Source organism: Scyliorhinus canicula, chromosome 15 (genome assembly GCF_902713615.1).
Source record: "Scyliorhinus canicula chromosome 15, sScyCan1.1, whole genome shotgun sequence".
In the NCBI taxonomy this organism is placed as follows: domain Eukaryota; kingdom Metazoa; phylum Chordata; class Chondrichthyes; order Carcharhiniformes; family Scyliorhinidae; genus Scyliorhinus; species Scyliorhinus canicula.
The window spans coordinates 139092842-139109274 of record NC_052160.1 but is presented as its reverse complement, the minus strand read 5'-3'; the positions used below and the strand labels follow the sequence as shown (position 1 = coordinate 139109274).

General features: G+C 51.9%; 1 protein-coding gene across 1 annotated transcript in view; it reads left to right on the top strand.

The window, feature by feature from the left end:
* The first annotated feature begins 8465 nt into the window (after positions 1 to 8465).
* Positions 8466 to 16433, top strand: part of LOC119978185 (N-fatty-acyl-amino acid synthase/hydrolase PM20D1-like) — a 72322-nt gene continuing 64354 nt past the window's right edge. Inside the window, exon 1 of the mRNA XM_038819615.1 lies at positions 8466 to 8863. Coding sequence (XP_038675543.1) covers positions 8563 to 8863 — 301 coding nt within the window. The 5' untranslated portion in view covers positions 8466 to 8562. The remainder of the gene's footprint in view (positions 8864 to 16433) is intronic.

The window sequence follows — 16433 nt, the reverse complement described above, 5'->3', positions numbered from 1 at the left end:
AACAGTGACCATGGAATCAGCCCTCAAACCTGATCGATTGGAACTCGACCCACAGGATGCAGAGGCGAAATAAATCCTTTCACACTGGCTCCGATGTTTTAATGCCTACCTGGCTGAAGAAAGACTACAGAAACTACGGAGGAGCAGAAACTCAGCCTACTGCACGCAAGGGTGAGCCATCGTATATCTACTCCAACTTAATTGTACCGGCTTATATACAGAGGCCCTGGCCCTACTCGACAGAATGTACGTGAGGCTTGTCAATGAGGTCTACGCGTGCCACGTTTTTACTACTCGCCGCCAGCGCCCCACAGAATCGCTAGAAGAATTCCTAAGAGACTTAAAAACCTGATCCCGGGACTGTAATTACCAAGCTGTAAATGCTGCAGAACATAGGGAACTCGCTGTCCGCGATGTATTTGTTGCAGGCCTCAGATCCAATTACGTGCGCCAGCGGTTGCTTGAGAAGGGGGCCCAAAACTTAGAAGACACTGTAGAACTCGCCACTACTATGGAGATCTCCTTCCGCAGCCTCACCTCGTTCCCCACGGACCCCGCGACCCCGTCATGGGCCCCCGACTACCCCAGGCCTGCGCCACGCGGCCACCCAGCCACTATGCTACTCCAGCCTGCCACTTTTGTGGCCAGCCCCAGCACCCGCGGCAGCACAGCCCGGCCCGCAACGCGACCTGCAGCAGCTGCTTTAGCAAAGGACACTATGCCAGAGTATGTCTGCCGAGGAAAGCTCCAGCCTCAAACCCTCCCGCAGCCCAGAGCACTCGCTCCCTGAATTCGCTGGCCCGCAGGCCCCGTAACGCTGTGGCCTGTACTCCGACTCCACCCCCACCCACCACGTGCGACCCATGAGGGCCGCCATCTTGGCAACCCCCACCACACGGCTGGCCACATGCGACTCATGGGGGCCGCCATCCTGGACGTCATCTTCCTCGCCGCCCACCACGTGCGATCCACGGGGGCGGCCATCTTGGGCTCCATCCTCTCCAAACTCAGCAACCCAGATCGAAGATTGCGACCTCAGCGGGCATTCATCACAGGGCCACTCCAGCACAGCTGATCGAGCCGCCGACCACCCACAACACAGCGCGGTCACGTTGGACCAGTCGCGCCCGAAACACCTCCGCAACTCGATGATGACCGTTAAAATCAACGGGTACAGTACACCGTGCCTCTTCGACTCCGGGAGCACCGAGAGCTTCGTACACCCAGATCTGGTAAGACGCTGTTCGCACCCTGTTTTTCCTGCATGGCAAACTATCTCCCTCGCTTCGGGCTCCCACTCTGTTCACCTCCAAGGGCGCACCGTCGCGACCCTAACGATCCAAGGCGCTAGCCACTCTAATTTTCAACTATACGTCCTGCCCGAACTCTGCGCCCCACTCTTACTGAGACTCGACTTCCAGTGTAATCTCAAAAGTCTCACCCTCAGCTTCGGCGGACCCATACCCCGACTCACCATCTGCAGCCTAGCCATGCCGCGAATCTCCCCACCCCCCTCCACTCTTTGCCAATCTCACTCCGGACTGTAAACCCGTAGCCACTCGCAGCAGGCGGTACAGCCTACAGGACAGGGTGTTTATCAGAACCGAGGTCCGGAGGCTCCTACGTGAGGGGATCATAGAGGCCAGTAACAGCCCCTGGAGAGCTCAGGTGGTGGTCGTCAAGACCGGGGAAAAATTCAGCATGGTCGTGGACTATAGTCAGACCATTAATCGGTTTACGCTCCTCGATGCGTACCCCCTCCCCAGGATTGCAGACATGGTGAATCAGATCGCCCAGTATCGTATTTTCTCCACAGTGGATCTGAAGTCTGCATACCACCAGCTCTCAATCCGCCCGGAGGACCGCCACTACACGGCGTTCGAGGCCGATGGCCGCCTCTTCCATTTCCTCCGGGTTCCCTTTGGTGTCACGAACGGGGTCTCAGTGTTCCAACGAGCAATGGACTGAATGGTGGACCAGTACGGGCTGCGGGCCACGTTTCCGTACTTGGATAACGTCACCATCTGCGGCTATGACCAGCAGGACCACGATGCCAACCTCCATCGATTTCTCCAGACGGCCCAGAAACTCAATCTCACTTACAACATGGAGAAATGCATTTTCCGCACGACCAGGCTAGCCATCCTCGGCTATGTTGTGGAAAACGGAGTCCTGGGCCCTGACCCGGACCGTATGCGCCCCCTCTTAGAACTCCCTCTGCCTCATTGACCCAGGGCCCTCAAACGGTGCCTGGGATTCTTTTCATACTACGCCCAGTGGGTCCCTCAATATGCGGACAAAGCCCGCCCACTATTTAAGGCCACACTTTTCCCCCTGTCGGCTGAGGCTCGCCAGGCCTTCAACTGCATCAAGGAGGACACCACCAAAGCGGCCATGTGGGCGGTGGATGAATCTGTCCCTTTTCAGGTTGAGAGCGACACCTCAGAGGTAGCTCTTGCAGCCACTTTAAATCAGGCAGGGAGACCAGTCGCATTTTTCTCCCGAACCCTCTCCGCTTCAGAACTTCGTCACTCCTCGGTCGAAAAGGAAGCACAAGCCATTGTGGGGGCTATACGTCACTGGAGGCACTACCTCGCAGGTAGAAAGTTCACCCCCATCACCGACCAAAGATCGGTTGCCTTCATGTTCGACAACTCGCAAAGGGGCAAAATTAAAAATGATAAAATCCTGAGGTGGAGGATCGAACTCTCCACCTACAAATACGATATAATATATCAACCGGGGAAGCTCAACGAGCCCCTAGATGCCCTGTCCCGTGGCACGTGCGCCAGCACGCAGAGCGACCGCCTGAAAGCCATCCACAATGACCTCTGCCACCCGGGGATCACCCGGCTCGCCCACTACGTCAAAGCCATCACCAGGGATTGCCCGATCTGCGCGGAGTGCAAACCGCACTTCTATAGACCAGACAGGGCCCACCTGGTCAAGGCTTCTCGGCCCTTTGAACGCCTCACCATCGATTTCAAAGGGCCACTTCCCTCGACTAATCGGAATGTGTACTTCCTGAATGTCATCAACGGGTTCTCCCGCTTCCCCTTTGCTATCCCGTGCCCCAGCAGGGGCTGGTTAGCTCACTGGGCTAAATCGCTGGCTTTTAAAGCAGACCAAGTAGGCCAGCAGCACGGTTCAATTCCCATACCAGCCTCCCCGGACAGGCGCCGGAATGTGGCGACTAGGGGCTTTTCACAGTAACTTCATTGAAGCCTACTCGTGACAATAAGCGATTTTCATTTCATTTTCATATGACCTCCCACACAGTCATTAGGGCCCTGCATAGTATCTTCACCCTGTTTGGTTTCCCCAGCTACGTACACAGCGACCGGGGTTCGTCCTTCATGAGCAACGAGCTGCGTCAGTACCTGCTCGACAAGGACATCGCCTCGAGCAGGACTACCAGCTACAACCCCAGGGGGAACGGGCAGGTGGAGAGGGAGAATGCGACGGTTTGGAAGACCGTCCTACTGACCCTCTGGTCCAGGAATCTCCCGGTTTCCCATTGGCAGGAAGTCCTCCCCGACGCGCTCCACACTATTAGGTCCCTCCTATGTACAGCCACCAACAAGGACACTGTATCCCTCCAGGACCTAGCGCCGGCAGGATTGAATCCCACCACTACCACCGCCGAGGTACCCCTCACACTACACCCCACCCAACTCGTCACGCCCCATGCCTCCGCAACTACCGGGTCGCTACACATGTTCCGCGTACCCGCGTCCACAAGCTTCCAGCGCCCCCAGTCCCCAGTCGAACCAGACAGGTACGAATCTCGGACAGAATCACCCCCGAAGTCCACTATCGTACCCCAAACAACTGTGATCGTCCAGCCACCAGAAGAGGCTGCAACCCCGGTGCTCCGCCGATCACAACGGACAACTCGACCACCGGACAGACTCAATTTGTAAGCCATCACCCCCGCCGGACTTGATTTTTTCACAGGTGGTGAATGTGGTGAATTATAAACACTAATAATCCACACTGTATTGTACAACATGTGTTGAGCCTGTACCTTGTACTAGATCATGTGTAGTTGCACGGCTCTACCCATAGGGGGAGTTGAGGAGCTTGTACTGGGCTCCACCCTTGGCTCCGCTCATGGCTCCGCCCATGGCTCCTCCCCCTAACCGGAAGTATAAAGGTTGCTGTTGTGAGCCTGCCTGCAAGTTCATCTAGAGTTCATCTCGTCACAGGCAGGCTCTGTTGTATGATGATTAAAACCACTGTTCGCTTCTAACTACGTGTTGCGTGAATTGATGGTCTCATCACAGAGCTCCCATGGCGAGCGTACCGATAACTACCACCAGCTCTAAGTACCTCCAGCTGCACAGAGGCACAACGGGATGCCTGTTGTCCCCGCTGCTATTCACCCCAGCGATCAAGCCACTGCTGATCGCGCTCAGGGTGGCAAAGATTTAGAAGCGGATCCGGAGAGGAGACAGAGAGCACAGTGTCTCGCTCTATGCAGATGACCTGCCCCTCAACATCTCGGACTCACAAAGCAGCACGGAGGGAATCATAGCGCTCCTGGCAGAGTTTGCAGCCTTCTCTGGCTACAAGCTCAACCTGGGCAAAACCTGAGATCTTCCCGGTGTAGCCGCAAGGGGGAGGCGGCCGAGCTGGAGCAAATGCCATTTAAACAGGCCCATCACAAATTCTGCCACCTGGGAATCCAATTCACTCATGACTGGACAGCGAGCCACAATGGCCAAGGTGGTGGGGGTGAGGGTGAAGCCGTGCCCGAGAATGGCAGTTTCTGGTGTCTCAGACCAGCCAGATCTATTCATGGGGTTGAGCGCCGACGCCCTTGCTTTTGCCTCCCTAATCGCCCGCCAGAGAACCCTGTTCGGCTGGCGATCGCCAGCACCACCCAAAGCTGCAGACTGGCTGTCCGACGTTTCGGGAATTTCTCCAGGTGGAGAAAATCAAATTCGCCATCTGGGGGTGGGAAGAGGGTTTCCTCAGAACGTGGGAGCCATTCCCTCAGCTGTTCCAAGGCTTGTTTGCAGCCCTTAGCCAGTAAACCAGAGGGAGCGGAAAGCCACTTCACAATAACGTATACCAATGGAAGGGGTAGGGGGAGGGTGGGAAGGGAACAATGAAAGATAGAACTCAAAGATCAGCAAACAAACAACAAAACACATGGCGTCACACACACAAGAACAGAATACAGGAGCTGAAGAGGAAAGAGGGCACGCCAGCCGACTAGAAGGGGTGGGGGAGTCGTGAAGAAAGCTGGGCGGGGGGGGGGAGGGGGAGGGGGGTGGGGGGGGGGGGAGGAGAGTGGGGGACCCAGTTGGGAATAAATACCCACTGGAGAACGGGAGTCAAGAAGCCGCAACCTATGTAAATAGCTAAAAACAACCAATATATATACAATTTTTCCTTTTCTTTTTGTTTTTCTTTTTGTATTGTTTTATTTTTTATTATTATTTTATTATTTCACTCCTGTTATTTTTCAATGTATGTTCGCAATTGCCTCTGTCTTGTGTGGCTTAAAAATCCTCAATAAAAACACTTTAAAATATAATGAATTGCCTACTCCTGATCTCAGTCCTTATGTAAGGACAGAGGTAGAGGGGTGGAATTTTACAGCCCCTCCGGTCGGTAGGATTTTCGAATCCCGCCAAAGCCAATGGAAGTTTGAATATCTCGCCGCAGTTCAAGGCCCCACCCCCATCACGATGGGGGTCACAAAGTTCCGCCCAGGCTCTGCGTTGCCTAGGAAACCCATGCAGCTTGTCATGATGAGCCTATGCTCGTTTTAGTCGGCGTAAAGGCAGAAAAGTGATCCTGTCCAAAATTAGAAACTTCAAGAACATCTGGATGAGGCATTGGAAACAATATTGTTGCACAACAGGTTGAGTTGATTTGACTGCCGTTTCTCTGTGGAAAATACACAGACGGTAACCAAAGAGATGAAACAAAAACAGGCAAAAAAAAATACTGTTGTTAACTTAAATGGCAAATAAAGATAATTATTGATATAATCAGATTAACATAATCGTGTTGCTATGGTGCATTGTTTGGTAATTACTGAAAGAGGCCCATGGGCAAAATGTGCAGTAGAATGATTCATTTTATTAAACGTCATCCTTTAAAGTACACTCTGCATAACTATGGTATGCAGCAATTCAACATGTTTGGAACCCAAACAATCCAAACGTTTCTTTCATGTAGGTCTGAATTCCGTCTCCTGGATGTGTGCCTTGGGAACTGCATTCAACTAATTATTGGTTACTATGTCTTGTAAGAGTTAAAAAGGCAAGGGATGCAAGTTACAAAGGGGAGAATCAATGAAAATGAGGCTGAATATTATACTTGGAACACATCGGCAGGCACTGGGGAATGGGTGGAGCTGGCGTGCAATAAGGTGGTGCCTGCAGCGTAGTTAACACTCCTGAGGCTGCACATCAGCCAAAACTTGGCACCAACCAAAGAAGGAGACATTAAAGGGGGAGGAGGACGTGGGGAAGTTTAGCGAGGAATTTCCAGAGTCCAGCATCCAGACAGCTGAAGGAACGGCTGCCAATGTTCTGGCCGCCCGGGCAGCATGGTGGTGCAGTGGGTTAGCCCTGCAGCCTCACGGCGCCGAGGCCCCAGGTTCGATCCCGACTCTGGGTCACTGTCCGCGTAGAGTTTGCACATTCTCCCCGTGTTTGCGTGGGTTTCGCCCCCACAAAACAAAGACCTGTGCCTGCGTGGATTTCCTCCGGGCGCTCGAGTTCCCTCCAACAGTCCAAAGACGTGCAGGTTAGGTAGATTGGCCATGCCAAATTGCCCTTAGTGTCCAAAAAGGTTAGGAGGGGTTATTGGGTTATGGGGATAGGGTGGAAGTGAGGGCTTAAGTCGGTCGGTGCAGACTCGATGGGCCGAATGGCCTCATTCTGCATTGTATGTTCTATGTATCTATGTGCAGGCTAGGTGGATTGGCCACGCTAAATTGCCCCTTAATTGGAAAAAAAATGAATTGGGTACTCTAAATTTATAAAACAAAAAATGCTGGCCGTAAAGGAGTTTTTTTTTTACATCCTAAATCAAGTGATGGTAGCAATATAGGTGAGTGTGCACAGAGTGAGCAGGGTTTGGTGCGGAGTTGTATGTAGCACCCCGATGACCTCAGGAAGAAATACAATTTAGAATGTAGAGTATTAAATTGAACTGGAGGAAATTAAGAATAGGCTGGCGGACACAGGTGTGGAACATGTCTTGGGACTGATACAGGAAATCAATTTTTAGAAAGCTGGAAATCTGCGGCTCACAGAGATGTCGATATTCGAACAATCGAAGCTTTCAAAGCTGACAGCGGCAGGGAAACAACCTCAGGACTTCCTGGTTCGGGCCAAGGAAGTGCTTTTCAAGTGTTGCTGCATGGGAAAGGTGACTGGGCAATTTGGGTGCAGGGACCCCCCCTCTGCACCCCCACAACGTGGCAGCGACCAAATAATCTGGGGTTTCTTTGCTGTCATGTTTTTTTTAGTCTTTCATGGGATGTGGGCATCGTAGGTAAGTGCAGTATTTGTTGCTCATTCCTAATTGCCCCCGAGCTGGCAATGTCAAAGTCAACCACATCACTGTGGATCGGGAGTCACATGTAGGTCAGACCAGGTAACGATGGCAGATTTCCTTCCCGATAGGACAGGAACAAACCAGATGGGTTTTTACAGCAATCGACAATGGTTTCATGGTCATCATTAGACTTTTGATTCCAGATTGTTTTATTGAATTCAAATTTCACCGTCTGCAGTGGCGGGATTTGTACCTGGGACCCCAGAACATTAACCCTGGTGTCTGGTTTACTAATCCAGTGACAATACCACTACACTACCGCCTCCCCTTGACTGAGGGATAAATATTGACCAGGGCGGCACGGTGGTTAGCACTGCTGCTTCGCAGCTCCAGGGATCCTTTCTCCCCGTGTCTGCGTGGGTTTCCTCCGGCTGCTCCATTTTCCTCCCACAGTCCGAAGATGCGCGGGTTAGGTAAATTGGCCACGCTGAAGTGCCGCTTGGTGTCCAAAGGTTAGGTGGGGCTCCGGGGATAGGGGTAGGTTGGTGTAGACCAGATGGGCCAAAAGGTCTTCTTCTGTACTGTAGGGATTCTACAATGACTCGGGGGATAAGCGCCCTGTACCTGGCCCTGTCCTGGGGGAGGGGGTTTACATTCACCAGCGACGAGGGCAGGTGGCTTAACATCACATCCGAAAGACGGCGCCCCCGACAGTGTGGCACTCTGCCCGGGGGGGGGGGGGGGGGGTAGAGGGTGCCAGACCTGATTTCTTTTGCAGGGGTTTGTGCCCTGGAGTGGGCAGGGGCAAGGAAGATGGGCGGAATGGCCTTCCTGGCCAGTGTGCAGAACACTGAACTCTTTGCTGTCAATCACAGGTTGAATGGAGGGACTACAGTTCCCACAGGGCAGTGCACAGTAGCAGCTGGGCTGCTCTGGGCTGACTCCTGCACTCTCACACAAAGATTCAGTGCAAGCTTCCTCTGGCAGCTCACACATTTAGCTGCTGCTGCTGCTCCGGAGTGGGAGTGCGGGGGAGAGATGAAAAATATAAAGGGGAAAGTTAAAGTGGCTGCGATAATCGTGCTGTTGCTGGTGTCTGTCTTTCTCATCTTCCTCAGCGCCCTGCTGATCCGGACCTACACCTTCACCCCGGCCGGCAGCCCGGAGCCCGGCTCCCACCGCAGCATGGGCACCGCTCTCGCTGCCAACTTCACCCTGCAGGAGAGGCACCAACTCCTCGCCAACTTGAAGGGGGCTCTGCGCATCGCCACCGTGACCCGCAGCCCCACCGACCTCAGCCCCGCCGCCCTGGCACAGCTTGGAAACTACCTGCCCACAGGTACCAACCCGAATAACTGCAGCCTGGTCAGGGTGGGACAGATTGCCAATGACTGGAACGCCAGCCTTTACTTCGTGGGGGGGGGGGGGGGGGGGCTAAACAGACCCACAGGCAGCAAGACTCCAATGCTCAAGTGGGGGGGAAATGTATGTTTTCTTTTTCATTATTGCTCCATTCTTAAAGTTACAGAGCCAACACGCAGGGTGCACTGGGCGAGCCCTTAATCCAGCTCCTCGCTTGCTCCAAGGACCCATGCAAGTTACAAATTCCAGGGCGACGCGGTGGCATGGGGCTGGCAGGGTACAGAGCCAGCGGTGGCATGGGGCCAGCAGGGTACAGCGCCAGTGGTGGCATGGGGCCGGCAGGGTACAGCGCCAGCGGTGGCACGGAGCTGAGCAGGGTACAGCGCCAGAGGTGGCACGGAGTTGAGCAGGGTACAGCACCAGCGGTGGCACGGAGCTGAGCAGGGTACAGCGCCAGAGGTGGCACGGAGCTGAGCAGGGTACAGCACCAGCAGTGGCATGGGGCCGGCAGGGTACAGCGCCAGCGACTCGGGTTCGATTCTGACCTCGGGTGACTGTCCATGCGGAGCCTGCACTTTCTCCCACCCCTCCGTGTCCACATGGGTTTTCTCCGGTTGCTCCGGTTTCCTCCCACACTCCAAAGATGTGCAGTTTTGTTGGATTGGCCGCGTGAAATTGCCCCTTTGTGAGGTACAGTGTTACGGGATAGGGTGGGGGGAGGGCGGGTGCTCCTTCAGAGGGTCAGTGCGGACTTGATGGGCTGAATGGCAGGAAAGGATTACATTGTGGGGTCAATTGTTCTATGTTCTATAGTGTAGGTCAGATAGGCTTCAGATGGTTTCACGGGTCGGCGCAACATCGAGGGCCGAAGGGCCCGTACTGCGCTGTAATGTTCTATGTAATTGAAGAGCTGGCTTTGCAGTGAGTTGGTTGCACCCGCACTTTTGTTTGCCGATGTTTCCCAGTGTCCCTCAGACCCGTGCCAGGGTCTCCACTCGCAAAGGCGGAGGCGACTTAGATGCGGGCTCCGCCGGGCAGTCCACAGTGGGAGAAACTATGAATGAGCCGGCTAAGGATTTAAAGTAGAATAGAAGTTGCAATGTTACCCTCATTTGTGATGCATCTTGTTTATAACAAACGCTTTCAATATTTGATTTCTTAATGGTCACGTCCGGGAATATATCTGACTGGGTTCCAGCTACACCGTAGAGTTGGGGCAGAAAGTAGCCTATTTTGTGCAAAGCAGATTAAAGAGACACTTGACACTTTAATACAGTGATAATTCTCCCTCCCCTGAGCTCTTCCGATTCATGTTGAGTTTGGTTTTGCCAACAGTTTGTTACCCCACCCGATGATCGCACAGTGAGTCTTAATAATCTAACCGTCTGTGTTAGCATGACAAACCTCAATCTCTCAATATCTAAGGCAGTGGTGGGCAACCTACCCCTCGGGGGGGGGCCACACGCAACCCATCTGGGTTCAGAGTGCAGCGCACCAGGCATTGTGTTGACCGTTGCCCGCAGGCTGGGTTTGCCACATTCCGCTGATTTCCGTCCGCAATTTTTTTTTTTACTTATTGGTGCGAGTGAAGTGATTCGCACGAAAAGCGAGGGGGGAGTGAGGTGAGGAGCCGTGCCGATTGCTCACAATATTGACGGTGGGAGCCCGTCCCTCCCTCAGCATCCAAAGCAAAAATATTTATTTTGTTTTTCCCACTTGAACTTGACGGTAATTCTATCAATATATAAATGATTAAGCATTTTCCATAACTCCTCATGAAATATTCAGTGTGTATTAAATGTATTGAATCTTATTCATGGGGTCACTGTTGGTGGACAAGCCCCGATTTCAGTCTTGCGGCCCACTGAGATGAAGGAGGGTCACTCATGCGGCCCACTCACCATCCCAGGGTCCCATCACTGGTCTAAGTATTGGAAATAGAAATAGCCAGCATTTCGCAATGTGAAAAAATGAATGAAAATCACTTATTGTCACGGGTAGGCTTCAATGAAGCTACTGTGAAAAGCCCCTAGTCACCACATTCCGGCGCCTGTCCGGGGAATCGAACCGTGCTGCTGGCCTGCTTGGTAAGCCAGCGATTTAGCCAAGTGAGCTAAACCAGCCCCTGTAATGCGTAATGCTTTCAAAATTCTATCTAGATGCAGTCAGATAACAGACCTTTAAAAGGAGGGCACTTGGCTTATAATGTTACACTTCAGTAGAGTGCCATTTTCACTCCCTCTTCCTATTCATGGCGTTATCCAACTTGAGCGCAACTCCCGTGGCATTGCTCCTGGATGGTATGGACCAGGCTCTTCATTTCTGCCCCATTACTAATATCAATCATCAGTGAGGAACCACAAATCTGGCACCAAAATGGCGAGCAAGCCGCGTTCTTCGAACAAGAAGCTGAGGTCAAGGTTGAGATCAATGGGGATCCATCGTGGTGGATGTATCCTGTTCTCTGTGGATAGAGTGGGTCAATTAGGAAGGACATTCAGTTTTACAGTAGAATGTGGTTAGGGGCAGAGAGAGCAAAGTAAGGGAAATGTCTAACAACAGACTCTCTACGTATCTAACCAATCAGAAAGACGAAAGCCACAAAAATAATTAAAATATCAATTGTGTCAAATTCGGAGAGACTCTGATAGGAAGACTTGCAAGGGGATTTCTAAGCATCTTTAGATGCTAGGAGTAACCAAATTATGCCAATTAGACTAGAGATAATAGGGCAGCACGGTAGCACTGTGGCTTCACAGCGCCAGGGCCCAGGTTTGATTCCTGGCTTGGGTCACTGTGTGTACGGAGTCTGCACGTTCTCCCAGTGTCTGCGTGGGTTTCCTCCGGGTGCTCCGGTTTCCTCCCACAGTCCAAAGACATGCAGGTTAGATGGATTGGCCAGGCTAAATTTCCCTTAGTGTCCAAAAAGGTTTAACATGTTTGTTTCAAACACTAGCTTTCGGAGCACTGCTCCTTCCTCACTGCTCATTCACCAGAGGAAGGAGCTGCGCTCCGAAAGCTAGTGTTTGAAACAAACCTGTTGGATTTTAACCTGGTGTTGTAAGACTTCTTATTGTGCTCACCCCAGTCCAACGCTGGTATCTCCACATCCAAAAGGGTTAGGAGGGGTTATTGGGTTACGGGGATAGGGTGGAAGTGAGGGCTTAGGTGGGTCGGTGCAGACTCGATGGGCCGAATGGCCTCCTTCTGCACTGTATGTTCTATGTAACCTTTCCTGTTTCATACTGTCAAATTTTTCGGCCCTTTGACTATTTGTTTGTGCTTGCTAAAACTCAAGGATTTAAACACCTGCTTGCGGCCCAGAGGGATTGTATAGAACCACTCAGCATTATTGGAACAAGTGAAAGTCTTGCCTCCCCACTCCTTAAATGTCCACCCCCCCCCCCCCCCCGATACACAAATGGTCCCGATTCAATTGTGGTGATATGAGTGGGAGCACTGCCATTGGTGCAGAGCATTGGTTTCCCATTGGCTCTGGCTAGTCATGTGCCTCTCGTCTGATTGGCTGGGACTAGTCATGTGACTGCTCACCAATTGGTCGAGAGGCAAGTAGGCCCCGCCTCCGAGGTGGGGTATAAGTACCCAGGTTTCCCGGCGGTCGGCCTTTCTCTGTAGTCGACCACCGGGCTAACAACTAGCTGATTAAAGCCACAGTTTGGATCTTCATCGTGTCTCGCGTCCAATTGATGGTACATCATCAATTTCCAATGAGCCCTTACCGTGCCACACTCTTTCCCACTGCTCAAATGACCCTGTTCCACTCTCTGATTCACCTTCACTGCTGCCACACTCCGCTCTTAGCTGTGGCTGCCAACAGCATCCACCAGAATGATTCATCAGGGGTTAGCAGCAGTGTTGAGTAGGAGCCAGGGGTAACTAACCAAACAGGAATTTCTGAGAAGTCTGGGTGTAAACGGCCCTGCACATACTAGAAGACGGGGGAGGGGAAAGCGCATCTGTGACATGAATGACCGTAAAGGGAGAGCAGCTTTGAGAAAAACCTAAGGACTATGTCCATGTACAAGAACCTTGTCATGTCAAGAATTATTTTATTCCAATTTTAAAGCCAATTTAACAAGCACCAATCATTCCCACAATTGTTCTTATTTCACCCCAATAGAAGTCTGAGCCCAGTACTTGACTCGTTTGCATCTATTTCAAAAGCTCATGCTGATTTGAATCTCCTGACACCACCCCATGAGGCAATGTAGTTTATTTTTCTCTGAATATATATCATTGGATTACACAGTTCCAGATCTGTCATGTGTTGCCAATCACTGAGCAGAGGCTTAAAGGGCCTATCCATCTCTGATTGCTTAAAACAAAAGTGTAAATTTCTATACCCTGCCAATGACAGCGGACCTTGCTTCGAGCCACTTATAATGTTTAAGCATAAATATAGTTGAGCTTTGCTGCTACTGCAGCAACACCAAATAAGTCACAACTTTTTGCATGTGTGAAAGACGCAGTGATGGTTGGCAAGATAGAGAGCCGCACGAGAGAAAACATGAGAGAGAGAGAAAGAGAGGTTTTAGTCATGAACAAAGTCAATGAGGGAAACAATGGGCGAAATTTAGGGCGAGATCCACTGGCCGCGTTGCACCACTCAAAGCAGCAGCGTGCAGTCGAAAGATGGCGGGAGATCCCGCGATGTGAATCCCGCCCATTGTAGGCAGGATCGTTTTCTGGCAAATCTGCATATTCTCCCATGGCGACACAATTAGCCGGGTGGTTCCCAGTGCCCGGAGGGCTGAGAAACACCACACTATCAAACAACGGATCTCCCCCTGCTCTGAGACGTTCCGGCGAGCGTGGCGCCTCGGTGCAGAAAATGGGACTGAGTGCGTCCTCGGCCGCCCATTCCCCACTGAGGCCCTCGATCTACACCCAGCTAATCACACGGTATGGAACTCTGTTCCCATTTGGGTAGACCGTGCCCCATCTCCCATGTACCTTAACTGTATGTCCATCTAACTCCCAAACGTGACTGGATGCTGGTCAAACGTGAGTTTGTGTGACGTCAATTATACAGTTAAGCTTTAAGGATGAACAGCTGATGGGTATTGATGGATTAATTGTCTCTGGGCGCATAGAGAAAGGGAGAAAGGGCGGGTTAGTAGTTAGGAGGCAGATATTTATAATGCTGCACCTTGTGAATAAACCTACTATCTAGGAAGAGATCTTGGTCTCGCTTCATACTTCACCATTTAGCTTGAATCGTTTAGTGTGATAGCAGAAAATGGTTATCAAAAGGCAAAGACTGGAAACAACGAAGAAAAAGATTTATTTTCAGACAAAAGTTTGTAATCTGAGTTACTTTTCAAAAGAATGACTTCAGCAAAGTGTAAAGTGCCAAGTTTGGATTTTGCCCTGACGTTCTCTGAATCTGAACCTTGTGACCAATGTAAACATGAAGCGGAATGTGCGCATGGGATATGTCCGTTCCAGGCACCCACCACCCACTGCGTGAAAACCTTTCCCCGCACATCTCCCCTAAACGTTCCCCCTCTCACCTTGAACCTGTAATTGAGTCCTCCACCCTGGGAAAAAGTTTCTGACTATTCTGCCTATACCTCTCGTAATTGTGTAGACCTCAATCAGATCACCCCTCAGCCTCCGTCTTTCCAACGAAAAGAAAGGTGAAGGCCCGTGGTGTATGGTTATGGGGCGACAGCACCAATACGGTAGAGACAAAAGAATTGAGAACAGAGACCCTTTTTGGCAGGTCAGTCGATCGCCAGGAATGAAGTAATAATAACAAAAGAGTTTACCCCTGGAAATCCCGAGAAATTATGGGCGGGATTCTCTGATTGCCGACGCCAAAATCGAGTTCGGCAATTGGCCGGAGAATCCATTTTTATGCCAAAATCAGGGACACCGCCCCCTAAAAACGGCGTAATCGCTGATTATGGCACACACTGTTTGGACGGCTATGGGACATCACCTGAGGTCCTCCCCTGATGCTCCGCCCCCGATGGGCTGACTTCCCGACGACGTCGGTCGCGTGTCCTCTCAGTTTTCGGGGACCTTGCGTGGCGGCTGCAGAGTGTGCCCAGCGCCGCCACAGTCGGTGGTGGGGCAGGCAGAGCCGTTCCGCTGGCAGGGGAGGCTTCGGCGGCGGCTGGGGAGACTGGTGGGGGGGTGGTCCGGGGGTGGCGAGGGGGGTTTCAGTGAGGCACTATCTGTCAGGCCGGGTCTGCGCACGGCCGGCGGCATGTAGGACGGCGCGGCCATCACAGGTCGTCGCCATGTGTATACGCGGCCCCGGACCCGGCCACCTTCCGTCCGTATCTGCCGGTAAAGCCGGGGGCTGCCAGCCCCCCCCCCCCCCCCCCCCCCCCCAACAAGGGCAGAGCATCGGTGCAGGGGCGGCACCGACATTGTGGTCCTCCCGACGTAGCCACAAAATCGGAGGATCTAGCCCCACGTGTTTCAGATGTGATTTGAAATATCATTATGGGGTAAATTGTCCAAAACGCAGCAGCAAGGTTTTCTGAGGCGATGCGCGATACGGAATGTTCGGGGGTTGCGGTGGGGGGCTGGGGGGGGGGGGGGGGTTGAGGTATTCCTGAGCATGAGGGAATTGCATTGGTCACAAGAAGCTTCAGTCTGGTAATCAGTATACCCATCATGGATTCATTCAATGGCACTGTGTTGGGAAGTGAACGCTCATCCACAGTTTGTGGAATGGATTGATTGAAACGTTGCTTCGAGTTACTCGGTAGTAAGATGAAAGTTCTACGTACTTCAGGTTCGGGGGCTGCAACACATTAAGATCACTGAAAAGAGTGGTGATTTTGTGCAGAATTATTATTAGTAAAGATGTAGGGCAGGATTCTCTGTCCCGCCATTCTCATTGTGGGCAGCCCCACGCCTTCGGGAAATCCCTGGGCGTGGATGGGTGAGCCGCTGGCGGAGAACAATCCCAACAGCGGAGAACCCAGGTCGCCATATCTAGTGAGATCCCCTCACTGCTGTGGAAACCATCCATGAGGGAGGCACAAGTGAAACTGGACACGGAACATGATAAAGCAATTGCCTTTGGAAAGTTTGCAGATTTACAATTTACCCAATCGGAACATTATTTCATCCCTTCAACAAACCTACCATCTCTAATCAAAATGTTAAAGAAATGATTATTGAAGAAATTAGTAAAAAATTGTGAAAGCTGTTGGAAGTATTGGAGGACACCAACTCGGCCTATTGTAAGTTTCTCATTGGCATAAGGCCTTCATGAAGTAGTAGCTGTGAATTCAAAGGTGTGGGGCAAGGATAGAAAAATTCTAATTTTACATTTCACGGGGCGGCACGGTAGCTCAGTGGTTAGCACCGTTGCTTCACAGCGCCAGAGTCCCAGGTTTGATTCTCGGCTTCGGTCACTGTCTATGCGGAGTCTGCACCTTCACCTTACATCTGCGTGGGTTTCCTCCGGGTGCTCCGGTTTCCTCCCACAGTCCAAAGACGTGCAGGTTAGGTGGATTGGCCACGCTAAATTGATCCTTAGTGTCCAAAAAGGTTAGGTGAGG